Genomic DNA, 18,274 nt, shown 5'->3' on the forward strand with positions numbered 1-18,274 from the left:
AACCCTTTGCAACCTCCACTGGGGGTCCCGACCCCCAGGTTTGGAAACACTGTTCTTGAGGACCAGATTTAATCACTACACACAGTTTTATTTACAGTAAAACATATGCAGTATGTGTGGCATATACACATATATATATATACATATATATATATATATATATATATACATATATATATATATATACATATATATACATATATATATATACATATATACATATATATACATATATATACATATATATACATATATATATATACATATATATACATATATACATATATATACATATATATATATACATATATATACATATATATATATACATATATATACATATATATATATACATATATATACATATATATATATACATATATATATATATATGTATATATATATATATATACATATACATATACATATATACATATATATATATATATATATATATATATATATATATATATATATAGTGTTTTTAGTTAGAAAGTCACAAGCTCATCTCAGAATATAAACTGTGGGCTTGCTGTGTTCTTCAGTTGGGGCCGTTGACCACTGAAGACCAGCCAGCTCATCTTTTGTTTTATTTATTATTACATGTTGGTAAATGTCATAAGCACTTTTATCTGTTATTAGTAGTGTAAATAGTAGTTTGTACTGCTAATTTTAGATACTGTGTATAAAGGTGTTATTTTTAAATTAGCTTATATTGTCAAATTGTTCCAATTAATGAGTTGGCCATTGACATCTGTGGTAAAAACCACTGAAGACCAGCCAGCTCATCTTTTGTTTTATGTATTATTACAGAAATAAATCTTAAAATATGGTCATTCTGAGTCCGATGTGGATCGTGGCTGTAACAGCAACATGCGGTGTTTGTGTTGCCTGTGTAAACGTGAATCTACTCAAGATATCATTTTATATACGTTTGTTTTTTCTTCTGTATTGGTGCCATTGTGGTTTGTGGCCGTTTCAGGTTTCCTCCCACAGTCTGACTGGTAGATCACCATGGGTACCAAACAGGGTGTCACACTAAATGACTTATTCAGCTAATTTAAATTAGTTGTGACACTAATCACTTCAAAAATGAAAGATTTGCCAAAAAAACAAACTTTTCAGACTGACTTTCCCCCACTGATACCAAAGATGCCATATTAGCTAACATTAAAAACACAAGAAAGCAGCTTCGCCAAATTTCAGCAACATGGTATTATTACTCTTGTTATTTTGCACGACCAAAACTAGACGCATTTGTGAAAATATAAGTGTTTAGAAACGGTTGCCTTGTCTTGTTTTCAGTACCTGGGATACACTCTTCCTATAATGTGGGTGGAAGCCAGTACAGATTAGAAAGCTTTTATTAAAATGATTTACTAAAATTATATCATATTACACCATACATTCATTCAGAGGGGATTGAACATTTACCAGGAAATATGACATTCAGGCAGTAAATGTCAAATGTGTTACTGTAACAAAATCACTGAGATGCAATAGTGCCAAACACACATTCAAATGAAACGTTCAAGTCTGTGATGGAAAATTAAAAATTAACTTGATGAGAATCGATGTGCCACTACTAAAAAAAAAGTAAAACATTACTGGAGGAAAAACCCACCATTGGATACAGTTACAGTATTAGATATCCCCAATTCATTTCAGCTATTAGGTTAGCTGTTAAGCTCTGGCATGCTTTGATGAAAGGATTGCCTTTGCTGGTGTTAATAAATCTTCATCACTTCCTGCCTTAGATTGTGATTTCCTAAACTTTTTGCATTCACCTGTTCTGTGAGAAAAATAAGCGCCATGCCCCTTATTCAAAGCTTATTGTATTAAATTTGCAAGATTACAAGATTTGCCCTTTTTATTGAGATCGACTACAGCAAACATTGCAAATGTATGCTAATGAACTCCATTGTAGCTGCTGAAAATATCATGGCAGAGAGATAAGTGGTATGTTTGGTGTGCTCTTTCATTGGAACGAGAACATTCTCCACCAACAGGCTATTTAAAATACCAGTGTCTTACTGTTAAAATTAGGGTGGATTTTTAAGACAACATGTTTAATGTTAATTAGCTCTGATTTCATAGTTGTCAAACATTTAGACTTGTATAACATAGTCTGAGTTGCCACAGATCACCCCGGCGTCTTCATAGTGGGCACAGTTATGTGTCCCCACGCCGACATGTTTGCAGTCCAGCAGGCCGGACTCTGTCCCTTCACACTGAACATCGTCCAGAAGAATCTGCAGATCCTTCCCTTCCCCAAACTCTGAGTTCTTGGCTGCCTTCAGAGCGTATCTGAAGCCCAGTTGCCGGCAAACCACTGCAGCATTCTTGATGGTCCATAGGTCGTCACACACAGTGCCCCACTCCCCATTAAGGTAGATCTCCACACGTCCACGGTCTCTCCGGCCTTGTTCATCCCCAACCAGCCTCACTACTCCATTCTGGAGCTCGGGCACACTCTCCGTTCTGGATTTGCCCTTCCTATGTCTGCCGTTCTGCCTTGAATGTCTGGGGGATTTGGTGGTTGTGGTAGGCAAAGGGGGGGTCGGGACTAGCCCTCCTAGACTGTCAATGAGCTCTTGGAGCCAGTCAGAGGACTCTGTGGGTTTTGGCTCAGGCTTCATTTTGTTTGGTGGCTCAACACTGATTAATGCTAATGGAGAAATGAATATAGACAAATTAATGTCACAGATTGAATTAGTTTTGAATTAGTCAGTAAAATTACTCACTTTCCAGAGGAACAAACTTGATGAGGTTACTTTTCACTCTGACAGGAAGAGGGTCATAGTGACATTGTCTCGGTGGAGCACGTCTGAAAACAACCAGTGACAAAACAGAACAATATATTTTTGCACATAAGAAAAACAAAAAAGCTCTCAAACTTCCTGTCTTTAAATATGTATTTAACAGTTATATGAGCTTAAAGGCTGGGACATAATTTCTGTGAAATAGCCATCTTCTGCTCAGAAATGCAGAGAGGGATAATAGCTGTCCGTGGTATAGTCAGAGGAGGGACATTCAGAATGCCAAGCCTTTCACATTACTGCCAACACTGCTTAATTTCCCTTGTTTGCCAACAAAAAAGACAGGCAGTAAATCCTCCTCATTCAGCAAGTCATCACACCAGCACTGAGAAAACACAAATTGAAGCTTACATCCAGGCCAAGTATGATCATGATACTGCGCATCCCTCGGGCACACAGAGAAAAATGACATGCCTGTGTTTGTAATTATGAACAGATGCGTGTCTGATATATCCATTTACAAGAAACAGCAATAGCACTGTCCATACTCTACACAGTGAGCAGTTACTGTACATAGCAAATGACACGTTTTCTTTGTGTAATGATGGTGAAGTGAGAAAGAAGCAAAGTAATGATTATGTTACTCACTGTATTAAACCCTGTTTCGGCCACAACGTGGCCTATTCCGTATCACCCCTAGCAGTGGTAGTAATGGAATGAACCATCTTGTCCCTGGTCTGTCAGATCCACTGACAGGGTGGCCATTCTTCATGAAACTATACCATTACAAATGTTTCCATGTTTGTTACACATGTTCATTACACATGTTCTGCTGAAATGGGAATAAAGTCCTGCACAGTGTTGTTGGAAAATACCTTCATAGTGGTCTAACAGAGAACAGGAATATCTTGCTGCAGCACACCAGTGATAGTATGCCAATAGTACAGTATACACAGTGTCTCTAGTACTCGCCTTGAGGGGTCCACCACTTTATAAATGACTCCTGAAGGTGATGTAGCACTTGGTATTCCAGTCGACATGAAGTACAGCTCACCTGATGGAAAGAAAAACACAGGACATTACACAGGAAAACACATTTCCAAATTACAGCTAGTGCAAACTCAAGATAGATTGTGAGTGAAAAGGTGTGCATGTGCATGCATTACCAGCTTCATCCTCTGCAAAGGAGATGATGTACTGGTGGTAGTTGTTGACGAGTCCAGGGAAGGCACAGGTCAGGCCCATCCCCATACAGATCTCATTGTACTTCCATTCCCCTGTGTCCTCCCGCAAACTCATCAAACGCCTGGGAAAGGAACACAATGTACAATCTGTAATGTGCACTTTACTTTATGATGTACCAACAAGTATTGTGTACTTCTACTTTAGGAAATGTAGAAAAACATTAACCAAAGTATTTTTAAACAGCCTTAGAGAACAAGAATGAACGTGTTATATAGCAGTGTCAATATGTACAGCATACAACACCCTCTGACCTTCGCTTCAGATCAGGAAAAACTCCCCAAGCAAACCCTTTAACAGGGAAAACCTGGAAGACAGCTCAGGAAGAGCAACATTGATCCTTCTCCCAGGATAGATAAGATAAGATAAATATATCCAGACAGGATATAGATGTTGTGTGTACAGAAGAAAAAAAACATAGACAATCAAAATTATCCGTAAACATATACTCGATGAAGAAAATGGACCCGGGAAGATGTCAAAAACAAAAACAGCTTCCAGGTGTCGCTAAACAAAACCTGAGTCCTTTCCACCCCGACCAGTGGAGGAAGAAGTATTCAGATCTGAAATTTAACAGTAAGCAAAAGTATCAATACCAGTGTAAAAATATTCCATAAAAAAAGTCCTTCATTCAAACTTTACTTAAATAAAAGTACAAGAGCAAAATGCACTTAAGTATCAAAATAAAAGTATTCATTATATAGAATGGCCCCTTTCAGGGTTTCCATATACAACAGGGGTCACTAACAGGCGGACCGCGGTCCGAGTCCGGACCCAGACCTATACGGACTTTATTTAATTTTTTTTAGCTTTGCCCATTCACATTAGCTCCGCTCTGTATCACGAATGGCTGCGCTTCGCACAAACCTACACACACACAAACAGAGGGGAGAAAAGGAGAGGAGTGAACTAGAGAATCACCGCACTCGTTTTTACGGCACTGGTTTAGCGGTTCAAGAAACTCACAGACCAATTACATGAGTTAAGCCATCCCACGTGATGCTACGCAGCCAATCAAATCTGTGCATTCCAACCGGCAAACATTGGGACTCTGAACAATACAGACAGGCGAGAGGCGAGTGACAGACGGAAAGACAAGTTAGCGATACAGGGAGAGAAGACGGAGAAAGGGAGAGAAACACAGATGAAGACACGAGTGAGCGGCAGACAGGGAGAGAAAAAATAACTACTCATTGCGCTCTCCAAGAGAAAAGTCAACAGAGCTTTCAACCCAAAATGGACAGACTCATTCATCCTTCCCACTGGGAGCACAAAACCAGTGTCTCATATGCTCAGAGGCCGTGGTGCTCATTAAAAGTGGTGATGTGAAACGCCACTATGAGACAAAGCATAACGTTTTTGACCAAACATACCCACTCAAGTCTGAACTGAGGGCACAGAAAATAAAGCAGTCTCAGAGCCCAATATGATTTTGTTTTGTGACAAAATAAAGCAAATAGAAAAGTTTAACCCAGGATATGCTAGCATGAGTTAAACTGTTCAATTGTGTTCAATTGAGACTGATTTATTCTAACATTGGTTGAAACTGTTAAATCAAGATGTGAAACAGTTAAAGAAAAAGGGAAACTCAAGCTGTTGCAACACTTTATTTTATTTTTCTAAGATTAAGCACTTTATGCACAATTTTTCAAAAGCTATTTTCTTTATTTTCTCAATTTTATTTTTAAATGCAGCCCGAGAAGAACATTATACATATCTACAGTATTATATATCTGTATAGTTCAATGTTAAGTGACAATAAATATTGTCGAAATGTTTTAAAATTGTACTTTCTTTATTAGATTTGACAGTCAGCTGTTGATTACATGCAGACGTTGATAGAGCTACTAATTCATAACGGAAGTTAGACATTATGATGCTCCGGACCTTTGCTCGCGGAAATTTTCTCTAACTGGACTACTTAGAATTTTAGTTGAATACCCCCGATATATAACATTTTCACCTATGCATTGACATGTAAGCAGCATTATGGTAGCAGATCAAGGTGGAGTGGAATTTAGCCACATTATATAGTTTTCATATTGTGTTTTATGCTGCAAAAAAAAGGCAATCTTAAAAGAGTTTTCTATTTGTACTGACATTGTGTCTTCAAGGTACTTCACAGACTTCAGGCCTTTTCTGAAATCCTTAAATGCAGGTATTGCAGGCATCTAACAAACACCTACTCAAGTTATCTTCAGAGGTTGGTGTCATTTCATGAAGAAAATGCTTTTTACCAGATTAAACCTTACCCGCTCATAAAGTCTCCAAATATGTACATGCCATTCATGTTGGGGTAGTCGCAGCCTCGGTACACATAGCCACCAGTCACTGACTTGCCCATCTTGTGAGAGTACGCATAAATAGGGAGGACATCATCTGTGAAATAACCCAAAAGTCATTATTATCTCCTTCATCTGTGTTCGTAATTTCTTTCAAATGAAGCCACTTGTTCACATTTGCTAATATCTATAATGATAATACCAATTTTCTCCATGGCTTCTTTTCACCGCAATGAATCAAGAAATTTGTTGACAGACTTTAATACTGTTTTAGAACTCCACAATTGGCTGCTTGGTAAATCAAAAAACTGGCACTCGACTAAAACAATCAACAATACATGAATGATTATGGACTTGCTGATATTGACCGTTTTCTGGTCAGTAAATCATAAGCCCCAATTTCTAATCCATAAAATAGTTAATTAATTAAATATACGTTTTGCCTTCCATCCATCCATCCATCCATCCATCCATCGTTTACTGCTTATCCGGGATCGGGTCGCGGGGGCAGCAGCTCCAGTAAGGAACCCCAATCTTCCCTTCTCCGGGCCACATCCTCCAGCTCCGACTGGGGGATCCTGAGGCGTTCCCAGGCCAGAGAGGAGATATAATCTCTCCACCGAGTCCTGGGTCTTCCCCGGGGTCTCCTCCCAGCTGGACGTGCCTGGAACACCTCCCTAGGGAGGGCACCCAGGTGGCATCCTTACTAGATGCCCGAACCACCTCAACTGGCTCCTTTCAACGTAAAGGAGCAGCGGCTCTACTCCAAGTCTCTCACGGATGGCTGAGCTTCTCACCCTATCTCTAAGGGAGACGCCAGCCACCCGTCTGAGAAAACCCATTTCGGCCGCTTGTACCCGTGATCTCGTTCTTTCGGTCATGACCCAGCCTTCATGACCATAGGTGAGGGTAGGAACGAAGATCGACCGGTATATTGAGAGCTTTGCCTTCTGGCTCAGCTCTCTTTTCGTCACAACGGTGCGGTAAAGTGACTGTAATACCGCCCCCGCTGCTCCGATTCTCCGGCCAATCTCTCGCTCCATCGTCCCCTCACTCGCGAACAAGACCCCGAGGTACTTGAACTCCTTCACTTGGGGTAATGGCTACCAGGCAATCCACCGGTTTCCTGCTGAGAGCCATGGCCTCAGATTTAGAGGTGCCGATCCTCATCCCAACCGCTGCACACTCGGCTGCGAACCGATCCAGTGATTTTTTGCCTTCCCTATTATTATTATTATTATTATTATTATTATTATTATTATTATTATTATTATTATTATTATTATTATCTATTTTCCCCCCCATCTAGTTCCATTTGAAACTATATTAGAAAAAAATATATTTTTTAAAGCTTTTTTTTTTTTACAACTATTTCTGCTGCTCTCACTGTTATTTGTTATCTTTACAGTAATACCCAAATATATATAGCCTCCCACTTTTCTCTCCTTTTTAAAAAAAATGTTTTTATTATTATAGCTATTATATATACTTATTTTAATTATTTATGTACTGTAGAATATGTGTATGTTTGTATCATACAATTAATTTAAAAAAGATTTTAATAATATCTCTCCACATTGGCAGGCTCTTTCCCATTGGGTCTGGGAGCTGTTCGTGGGGGGTGAATTGTCAGTGGGATATGATCTCTGGAGTTTTGCTTCCTTCCCATGGCCTTAGGGCAAGGAGCTGCCCGATTGAAAGTATTATTGGAAACGAGCATAGCAATCACACATATTTGCCATGACGACAGTAATATACAGTAAAGAGAGCAATGCAGTTGTAACTAAAAGGGGCATTTGAAGTGACTAGTGGTGCATGAAATCTACAATTAGGCAAGTAAATCATGTCGTAAGTTATAGTGATTGATAAATGATGATCCTCATTCTGCTCACAAAAAGATGAAAGTTCCTTGGGATAGACGCCGGTCAAATGTTGCTTTCAATATTCACTCTAAACCCCCCTGAGAGTTGGAGGAGTTTTAATGATGAGTTCATGTCCTGTGTGAGAATGAGCATTTAGATTTGACACCTTGTATGGTAGTCTCTACCTTCAGTGTATGAATGTGTGTTTGTGAAAAGATAAGTGTTGACATGTAGTGAAGCACTTTTAGTGGTCTGAAGAATAGAAAGGCGCTGTATAAATTCAGGTACATTTACCACCATTTCTATCAAGGGCCAAGAGCCTGCTTCTTTTCTTTCAAACAAAACACAGCAGAAGCTAATTTCATCCAGACAAGAAACATTACAGTAACTTGTGCAGAGCGCTGCCATGGTGTTTGTTAGTGATGAAGAACTCCACATTCTTGGCCCTTCATTACAACACAATTGGATACCGCTGTTATCTGCAGTTGAAGGAAGGTAATCATGGATGTTGTCGAACCTCTGACCAGAGTGTGCCTACCTAGCGAGCTGTTTGCACACAGCTTCTTATCGTAGCAGGAGAAGCCCTCTTTGGCTCTCCAGCCGTAGTTTCGACCTTTCTCAATGATGTCGATCTCTTCAAACTTGTTTTGGCCCACATCCCCGCAGAAGACACGTCCTTTGCCCTCTTTGGTCCGAGGGTCACCTCTGTCCACAGAACACCGCCACATATTGCGTACACCGTAAGCATAAATCTCAGGTCGTGCCCCTCGCTCCTGTATGAATGGGTTATCTGGAGGAATTCTGTACAAAGGGCCTCTCTCATTGTCATCCACATCAATGCGGAGAACTTTACCCAACAGAGCTGACCTAAAATAGATATGGAAAAAAAGTTATATTTTATCTCAAATGCAATTACTCTTCATTAGTCCAGACTTAACTGTATATATTATGAATAAAAATGGATGTAACAGTAGCCCTAAATAAGATTATTTGCTAAATGTTCTAAAATTGGGTACTTCCTTTGTTATTTCATCATTTGAGGGCGTCTAGTTTCAGAAACCTTTGTGGATGTCTTACTTGTTCTGGGCGTTGCCATATTTCCCGAATGGGTCTCCTGCCATTCCACCATCCCCTGTGAAAACGTACAAGTAGCCATCGTCTGCAAATAGAAGTTGCCCTCCATTGTGGTTGGATGCTGGTTCATCGATCTCTAGAATCACCCTGGAAGGAAAGTGGATATGTGAGACAAGAAAAAGACCAGGTATAGGATATTTGTCAGTCAATACCTACCGCTCAGAGGCATGATCCACCACATTCATGTCATTGGCTGACACATGAAACTCACTGATCCTGATCCTCTCATCAAAACCCACCTCCACTGAGTAATACACATACAGCTTCCCATTGTACTTGTACTTAGGGTGAAAGGTAAGTCCCAGAAAGCCTCTCTCATCCCCTTCCCATGCTGATGTTAACACCGCCTTAGAAATGTTCAAAAATGGTCTCTCCAGTTTGGACCGGTCAGAAAGGTACGTCCACACCAAGCCCACCTGTTCTGCCACAAAGAACCGATGTGTGCCATCATTGGCGTGCACCATAGCTAGTGGGTTCCGCAGGCCGTTCGCAACTTCCTCCAGGCAAAGCTGTAGACAGCCGTCTAAGTCTGACTTAACCCGCCCCAAATTCTGGGTGAGCTTTTGGTTGCTGAGGAGGTGTGGGTAACAGTAGTCCACATCGTCTAGCTCCAGGTACTGGCAGAGATGTGTCTGGTCTTCTTTGACTTTGGCTATGTGCGGGTCATCAGACAGGAAAGGGATGGTGGAGCTGCACTTTTTCCAAAACTGGGAGCAGTAGTCAGGACAGAGGCCAGGGATGGTCCTGACTGGGGTGGTCGGGACCTCAGCATCAAAAAGGTGAGCTGCATATGGAGAGCATTCCTGCACAGATAAGGAAATGAGGTGAGAAGAAGCGAACAGACAGTAAAAAGGAAGACTCAGTATGATATGCCGTGTGGAGAGATTTACTTAAACCTGCATTAACTGGGTTTTTGGGTCACTTTAGGGATGCAAAATTAACACAATTGACACAATATGTAAAACCGTTTAAGTTGACAGGTAGATTACACAGTCAGAGCCTTCTTCTGAAAACAGCTGCCTGCTGCTGCTGAAACAGGTTTGATGATAGTAGTGAGACTGAACTAATACATTAAAGTCATGGGCCATAAAACAAAACAACAAGCTGAAAGACAGTGTCAGGCATCACCTGGCATTACATTAGTGAGTACCACGACAACACCTTTCACAAAAAGTAATTTGATCAAATCTGATCAAGTCTCAGTAGACAAAAATATAAACATATTTTTTTTAGCTATTTGAGTAGCTGTCAAATTGATTCTCTAGTGTTAATATATAATTGATGGGCCAATAATCATTTGGCTGTGGCTCAAGAGGTGAAGCGGGTCATCCAACCGGCTCCTCCGCATGTAGAAGTGTGGTTAGGCAAGATACTGAACCCCAAATTGCTCCAGAAAGAACAGCCACCAGTGTGTGAGTGTGTGTGTGAATGAACAATAGATTAGATGATGAGCAGTGTGTTACCTTGTATAGCAGTCCTGCCATGTGTGTGTAAATGTACCATGTAGTGTAAAAGCAAATCAAATCTAATTCAATTATTTAGCCCAATATCAGATCTAATTTATGTGCACGTTTCAGTGTGTAGTCTACTTTGCGCATTCACATTCTCTTCTTCGCTGTTTTGTGAAGGGCGGGGCTTCGCACCTGACGCACGTGAGCACACACCTACAGTCAGAGCAGAGAAAAGGAGAGGAGAGAACTAAATAGAATCTGCGCCACGCACGTGTACTAAGTGCATACAAAAAGCATAATCAACTAAACAATAACATTAGAAACGTGACAAGCAATTTCCAGTCACAACTAATTGCTCTTTCCCCACATGATATGATCAACCTGTCTCTATTATCTGGCTACATACCACAATCCTTTAAAGTAGCTGTAATAAAACCACTTCTCAAAAAGCCTAGTCTTGATCCAGAGGTTTTAGGTCTATAGGCCGATATCTAACCTACCTTTTCTCGCTAAGATCCTTGAGAAAGCAGTTGCAAAACAGTCATGTGATTTTTTACATAAGTTTATTTGAGGTTTTTTTTTTGAGATACCCAATTATATCTATCAATTAAACCAGATGAAACCAATCAATTGGCTAAACTTCAAGCATGCCTTTAGGACATAAAAACTTGGATGTCTAGCAACTTCTTGATGTTAAACACAGACAAAACTGAAGTTATTATACTTGGCCCTAAACGCCTCCGAAACGCATTTTCTAATGACATAGAAGCTCTAGATGGCATTAATTTGGCCTCCAGCACCACTGTAAGGAATCTTGGCGTCATCTTTGATCAGGATCTGTCGTTTAACTCCCACATAAAACAAATCTCAAGGACTGCCTTCTTTCATCTACGTAACATTGCAAAAATAAGACACATCCTGTCTCAAAATGATGCAGAAAAACTAGTCCATGCATTTGTTACTTCAAGGCTGGATTACTGCAACTCATTGTTATCAGGTTGTCCCAAAAAGTCGCTTAAGACTCTTCAGTCGATTCAAAATGCAGCGGCACGTGTATTGACAAGAACAAGGAAACGGGATCATATTACTCCTGTATTAGCTGCTCTGCACTGGCTCCCGGTAAAATACAGAATAGAATTCAAAATCCTTCTCCTGACTTACAAAGCAATTAATGGGCAGGCTCCAGCATATCTTAAAGATCTCATAGTACCTTATAAACCAACTAGAGCATTGCGCTCCCAGACTGCAGGGTTACTTGTAGTTCCTAGAGTCTCTAAGAGTACAATGGGAGCCAGAGCCTTCAGCTATCAAGCTCCTCTCCAGTGGAACCAGCTTCCAGTTTGTGTTCGGGAGGAAGACACACGCTCCACATTTAAGAGTAGGCTAAAGACTTTCCTTTTTGATAAAGCTTATAGTTAGGGCTGGCTCAGGTTTGCCCTGGATCAGCCCCTAGTTATGCTGCTATAGGCTTAGACTGCCGGGGGACACCTCTCTGCTCTTCTCCTTCTCTCTCCTCCCCTCCCTCTCTCTTCTTCTCCCTCTCTATCTGTATGCATTTATGTAAATGTATGTTACTAACTCATCATCCGGAGTATCATCCCCGGAGTTTCTGTGTCTCTCATGTGGCAGGTTGCCACTAATAAAGTTTACGTCAGGATCAGGAATCGTGGCTGCTGGACACCGGGAAGCCTTTTTGACATTTTCCTGGATTCATCCAAACTTTCTCTTTTTCAACACATCATTTTCTGTCAAATGTTGTATTTGTACTATGTTGTTTATCCTGTACATATCCTGGAGAGGGATCCCTCCTCAGTTGCTCTCCCTGAGGTTTCTTCCATTTTTTCCCCCCCCTTTAATTATGGGGTTTCTTTTAGGAATTTTTTCCTTGTGCGATGCGAGTGACTAAGGACAGAGGGTGTCGTAACCTGTACAGTCTGTAAAGCACACTGAGACAAATGTATAATTTGTGATATTGGGCTATACAAATACATTTGATTTGATTTTGATGAAGAAACGTCCATAAATAGTCCTTAATCGTCCTCAGTCTAAAAAAAGTAAATTGAAATCCAAACCCTAATACAGGAGTCTTCAACAGGGGGTCGCAATTAAAAAAAGAATTAATATTAAGTTTGTTTGTTTTTTACACAAAATAAATGTGCCTTGCACATTCACATTCCCTTCTCCGCTGTACTTCGCGAAGTGCGGCAACACACACCTACAGTCAGAGACCGAGTGGAGGAAAGGAGAGGCGCCCCCCCAGTTTAGGGGTCCTTGACCTGAAAAACATTGAAGACCCCTGCCCTAATGTACAGAGGGTGAAGCCCATAGTGGTGATCCAGTTTAGATGATGCCTGAAATACACAGTATATAGGTGATTCTTCAACTATCGTCATTTGTGTGTCCCTGGCAGAAATAAGAAAAACTAAAAACACATTTCCTATTTTTTGTGACAAAGGTTACTCACTTAACACCAAAAGGGACATTCAAAAATTAAATCAGACCAGTCATTATTTTTATTACATAAAAAGTGGCCTTTTATGTGTTGTTCTTGCTGTATATCTCTTGTCCCTGGGCCTGATGTTGGATATTCAAACCTGCTAATATTAATTGTATGTGCAAATGATACATAAATGGCCATTTAAATTAAATGTATCATGTGTTGTAAGATATATTAGTATTTCATGTCTTTTTTTAATAAAAAGAACAGCTGTCCCTTGGGGTCCCCGTCATTTCCATCACGCCATGCAAAATGTGAATTTGGTGAGTTTTTTTATAAAGTTTTTAAACAGCCAACAGTTTCACAACACAATTATTTCCCAAATAAAAAAATAAATATCAAAATATGCATGCTGCTAAAGATCGGCAATTGATTGCCAAAGTTGTGGCTGGTAGGCTTTTGAAAAAATACCGCATGGTCAGCTTCGCTAAAAAGGAGTTTGGGTTCTGAACTGTGGAGGGAAAACATGATGAGGGCCACCAAACTTCAATACATCCGTAAGATGCAATCCAACAAAATCAGCAAAGAAGTGGAAGAAAAAATAACATTTATTGAGCGTGATGACAACAGTAGGATAACAACAGTAGGATAACAACAGGAAAGAAGGAGACAATTACAAAGAAGAAAACAATGCAAAAGCACTTTCTGGTTGAAACAATGGGAGAGCTGCACAAGAAGTTTCTGATGGAGAATCCTGAAGTAACAGTCTCGTACAGCGTGTTTTGCAAAAAGCGACCATTCTGGATTGTAAAACCAACAATCAGGGACAGAGACGCATGCCTCTGTAAAATACATGCAAATCTCCAGTTTATGGCACAGGCTGTTTTATCACAAAGTGATTAAATGTGCCAAACTCAATGACCTTACTGAGTCTTTGGCATGCACAAATGCAAAAAAAAAAAAGAGTGCATGTACAGGGAATGCCCTGACTTATGATAATGAACTGAAAACTTCTGCTTTTGATATAGGAGCGCAAACCTGGTGGTTTGAATGGAGAAGCAAGGTTGAAGAGAGGGAGAAGAAGAAAAAGAAAAGTTTAAAGTTCACTTTAAACCTACTTAAGAAAAAGATGGGAAAACACATCTACAACATCAGACATCAGTATTCAGCTCTCAGAACCCTGAAGCAGAATTTAGGAGAGGATGCTTATCTTTCAAATTGATTTTGAGGAGAATTATATGTGTAAATATGGGAATGAGATCCAAGCAGTCCATTTTGGTGATTCCCACCAACAAGCCACTCTCCATACAGGTGTGGCTAACACCAAAAATGGGGTGGTGTCGGTCTGTTCCATTAGCTCCTCAATGCGCCATGACCCATCAGCTATCTGGGCTCATCTCAACACAGTGCTCCCTTACCTCAAAGAGCTGAACCCAACAGCCACAATGCTGCAAGTAATCAGTGATGGGCCTACCACACAATACAGATCCAAGAAAAACTTCTTGAGCAAAATCCCCTTTCAAATGAGATTTCAGAGGATCACATGGAACTTTCTGGAGGCAGGACATGGAAAAGGCCCGGCTGATGGAATTGGTGCAGCAGTTAAACGGAAGGCTGACTCACTAGTAGTAAACGGCACTGATCTTCCAAATGGAAAAGTGCTGTATGAACAGCTTTCAAAACAGCCATCTACTGTGAAGCTGATGCAAGGAGATTGAGGAAATGGACAGTTTTCTTCCTGATGGCCTGCAGACTATCCGAGGAACAATGCAGATACATCAGGTAAATGTTTTTCACCACACCCACAGGCTTTGTTATGCAAACATGTTTATATGAGTGCAAAACACTTTCATTTTGTTTTCATCTGTACCATGTGTAATTTCACTGCATTATGCTCCTAGAGTGTCTCTACAAGACCAGGAGAGATCTCTTGGCGAATTCTGAGCTGCTTTTGTTCAGAGTCCCATGTTTGCAGATGTTTTGGTCTCCAAACGGTATACATGGAGGAAACAGGTGAAACTGAAACTCCTTCAAAAACCACATCCACAAGCACACCTACCACCAAAGTTCAGTCCGTTGCAGACCTTCATGAGGGACTAATTGGAAAGTGGTGTGTGGTCAGATATGATGGGGAGCCTTACCCAGGCATTATACAGGATGTTGGCTCTGACAACTGTGCTTTGGTAAAAACAATGAGTCGTGTTGGCAAAAACAGATTTTTCTGGCCAATGAGAGATGATGTGCTCTAGTATCGGACAGAAGATGTTCTCAGACTGGTCCCAGAGCTTCAGCCAGTTACAAAGCGGCATGTGATGTTGGATCCTGCAGTTTGGGCAGAAATGTGCTCTGTTCTTGACCATGATGAATAGAGGAAGACTTGGTATATACTGCATGCAAGTTTCACAGATAAATACTGTGAGAATTCATTTTAGCTCAAATCGAATTAAAACCAGCCTTAGAGGACAGTAATGTTTTATTTTGAACATAAACATTTGAAACTTAGTTTAAAAAAAAAAAAAAAAGGAGTTTAAATTTGATTTTGTTTTGAAGTTCAACTCATTTAGTTAAACCTTCATAAATGTTTCAATTTATTAGCTTTGAAACGGATGAAATTTCAAGCTGTATAAATCTATGGTTTCATTATTAGTCCTAAAGCTAGAATCTCAAAGATGTTTTTGTTAATTAAAAAACAAGCGCAAATCCAAAGAAAAAGAAACAAATTTAACGTTCAGATGGAGACCACAAGTCAAAACTGTCAGTGTTCGAGTGAGTTCCAAAAATATATCTGCAGTTACTATTCACTGACAAGGAACCACCAAAGAGAATGAAACAGGGACTTGTACTTAAACAGCTTTTGTTTTGCGCTAAATAGTAAGGGCAACATTTGCAACATGCTTGTAGGTTTCAGCACTTTTCAGCAATTTTCTGCCAAATGATTTTATGTGCTTAAAAGGTTAAAGTTTAGATGATGAAGTTGTGAAATTGTGGGGTTTTTTGTGTAAGGGACAATAAAACTGAACATTGTTTAAAAATGTTTTTATGACCTGTCATTGCCAACACATTCAGTCTTTTCCGTCCCCATCACAACACATATTTTAACCAAAAATGCATACAAATTGACATAATCACATAAAAATAGTTTTGTAGTTTGGAAAATTGTGCAGTTATAAGTACTATTAATTAATATTTTTCGAAAACTCATGATTGTGCCATGTAAGAAATTGATTGAAGACTTAAGCAAAGCAGTTCGAAGATGTTTTTCATATAAAGAATGGAAAAATAGGTTATTTAAAAAAATGTATACTTTAGGCCATCTCTGTGTGTGATATTTCATTGAACAATTTGAAAACACAAGGTATATTAAATATTTTTTCTTTTAAAACAATTTTTTGTGGTGTGATGGAAATTATGATTTCCTCTGACCGTTTTAATAAAATCACAAAAATGGTATATTATTTAAAGAAATTCAGCATATTCACTATGAGGAAGTTTGAATACACAAGATGTAGAAATATAAACATATTGAAACATTTCTCTAAATATATTTCATTTTTTCGAAAAAGTTCCAGACCAAAATGGTCCGTAGTTGAAGAATCACCCATATACACAGCATTATATAATAGTTGGTCCACCTGCCTGCTAACAAGTTGCTCTATCAACAGCTGTCTTGACATCAGTGAACTTCATGGACAGAGGAAGCCTTAATATTTAGTAAATATACTGTACGATAAAATAAGGCTGTGTTTCATAAAGCCTAGTGTTTTTCACATGACAGCTGCCCTTCTGCTTTAAGAGTCAGTGTCGGTGCTGTTTGCTCAGACTACTGGCGCATGATGAAGACGTTTAGGACAAAGCAAAGCGACCTTTGTCCATGTGTGCCTACCTGGCAGAGCAGCTCCAAGACGAACCCAGCACAGTTGGTATATCCATGATGATCAAAATTATCCATAATCCGGTAGTACTTTGTAATCAACTCCTGGTCTTTCTGATAATCACAGCAGCCAAACTCTTTGTACATTACGCAAAACTGGAGCTCCCTCAGCGGTCGGAAGGGCGGCTTAAAGTCCAAACACTGCGGGTGTAACACTACAGGTGCGACACATAATGCTACAACATACACGACAACAAGCGGCGAGAACCACAGCCGATCCGGGACTCTGCCATCACACCGCTGCATTATGGCTTGCGTTATAGATTCTGAAAAATGAAGCGACTTCCTGTGTGCACTTTGCTCGTTGTGTGGCCCTCTGTCGAGGGCAATGTGACCCGCTGTGTCAACTTGGGCTGTCTGTCGTCAGACTGCAGAGCCCGAGCCACGCTGTCCCGGGACTTCTGCACACAAAATAGGAGGAATAGAGAGCAGGGAGAGTCTAATCAACTAAAACTAATAACAGTCAAAGTTAGAGTAATAGTAACGTCACAATGCAAAAATATGACCAACAACTACTCTTATAATCCATTCCAGTATCATGCATTTATTTATGCTATGTTTTCATTGAGAGTCCAGTCTTCTGAATTTCAATCAAAGCACGCAGTGCATTATGAGACTGTGGGTTCTTAAAACCGCTTAGAGAGTTTGCGGGCCGCCGGCGGGCCCAGCAGGTGTTTTATTGCGCCTGTACATGGACATTTTTGAATTCTGAAAAAATGAAGCGACTTCCTGTGTGCACTTTGGAAAGCTTAGAATCTCGTCTATTTTAATATGGAGATGAAAATCACAACAGCGGTACAATCAGCTCCTCAAACAAGCAAGTACACTCAAAATCAAAATCATAAATTTGAGCCAACTTACCTATAAAGCCTCATAAATATCCTCTTTTCAGAAATATGTGGAAAAAGACGCTCCTAAGGCATTTCCAGAGGTCCACACGTTCGTTTCCGGGAAAAAAGATATCCACTGTGAACATCGTCACATCGATAAAAGTCCATGAACAGGTGTTGCAATCTGTGAAATCAGCTGGTCGATTTTTACATTGAAATAACTTAATATCTCGTGCTCTCATCACGGTACAGACACGTCCTGGTTTTAGCGCGGGCTCTCAGCATTAGATTGACACTTCATTTGAGCCAATCGGAGCTTCGACGGGTCTTTTACAACCTTCATGAG

At 39.9% G+C, this 18,274-nt stretch overlaps 1 protein-coding gene across 1 annotated transcript; it reads right to left on the reverse strand.

The window, feature by feature from the left end:
- Positions 1–1,348: 1,348 nt before the first annotated feature.
- On the reverse strand, positions 1,349–17,994 carry hhipl1 (HHIP-like 1). The gene is made up of 10 exons (XM_029461329.1): positions 17,960–17,994; positions 17,051–17,499; positions 9,436–10,082; positions 9,223–9,366; positions 8,684–9,012; positions 6,254–6,380; positions 3,926–4,065; positions 3,732–3,813; positions 2,745–2,827; positions 1,349–2,668 (listed from the first exon to the last, which is right to left on the reverse strand). Exons 2-10 carry the CDS (start codon positions 17,342–17,344, stop codon positions 2,109–2,111), a joined length of 2,406 nt encoding a protein of 801 aa, XP_029317189.1. The 5' UTR covers positions 17,345–17,499; positions 17,960–17,994; the 3' UTR covers positions 1,349–2,108.
- Positions 17,995–18,274: the final 280 nt, after the last annotated feature.

This window comes from Cottoperca gobio, chromosome 22, assembly GCF_900634415.1.
Source record: "Cottoperca gobio chromosome 22, fCotGob3.1, whole genome shotgun sequence".
NCBI classification, from domain to species: Eukaryota; Metazoa; Chordata; class Actinopteri; order Perciformes; family Bovichtidae; genus Cottoperca; species Cottoperca gobio.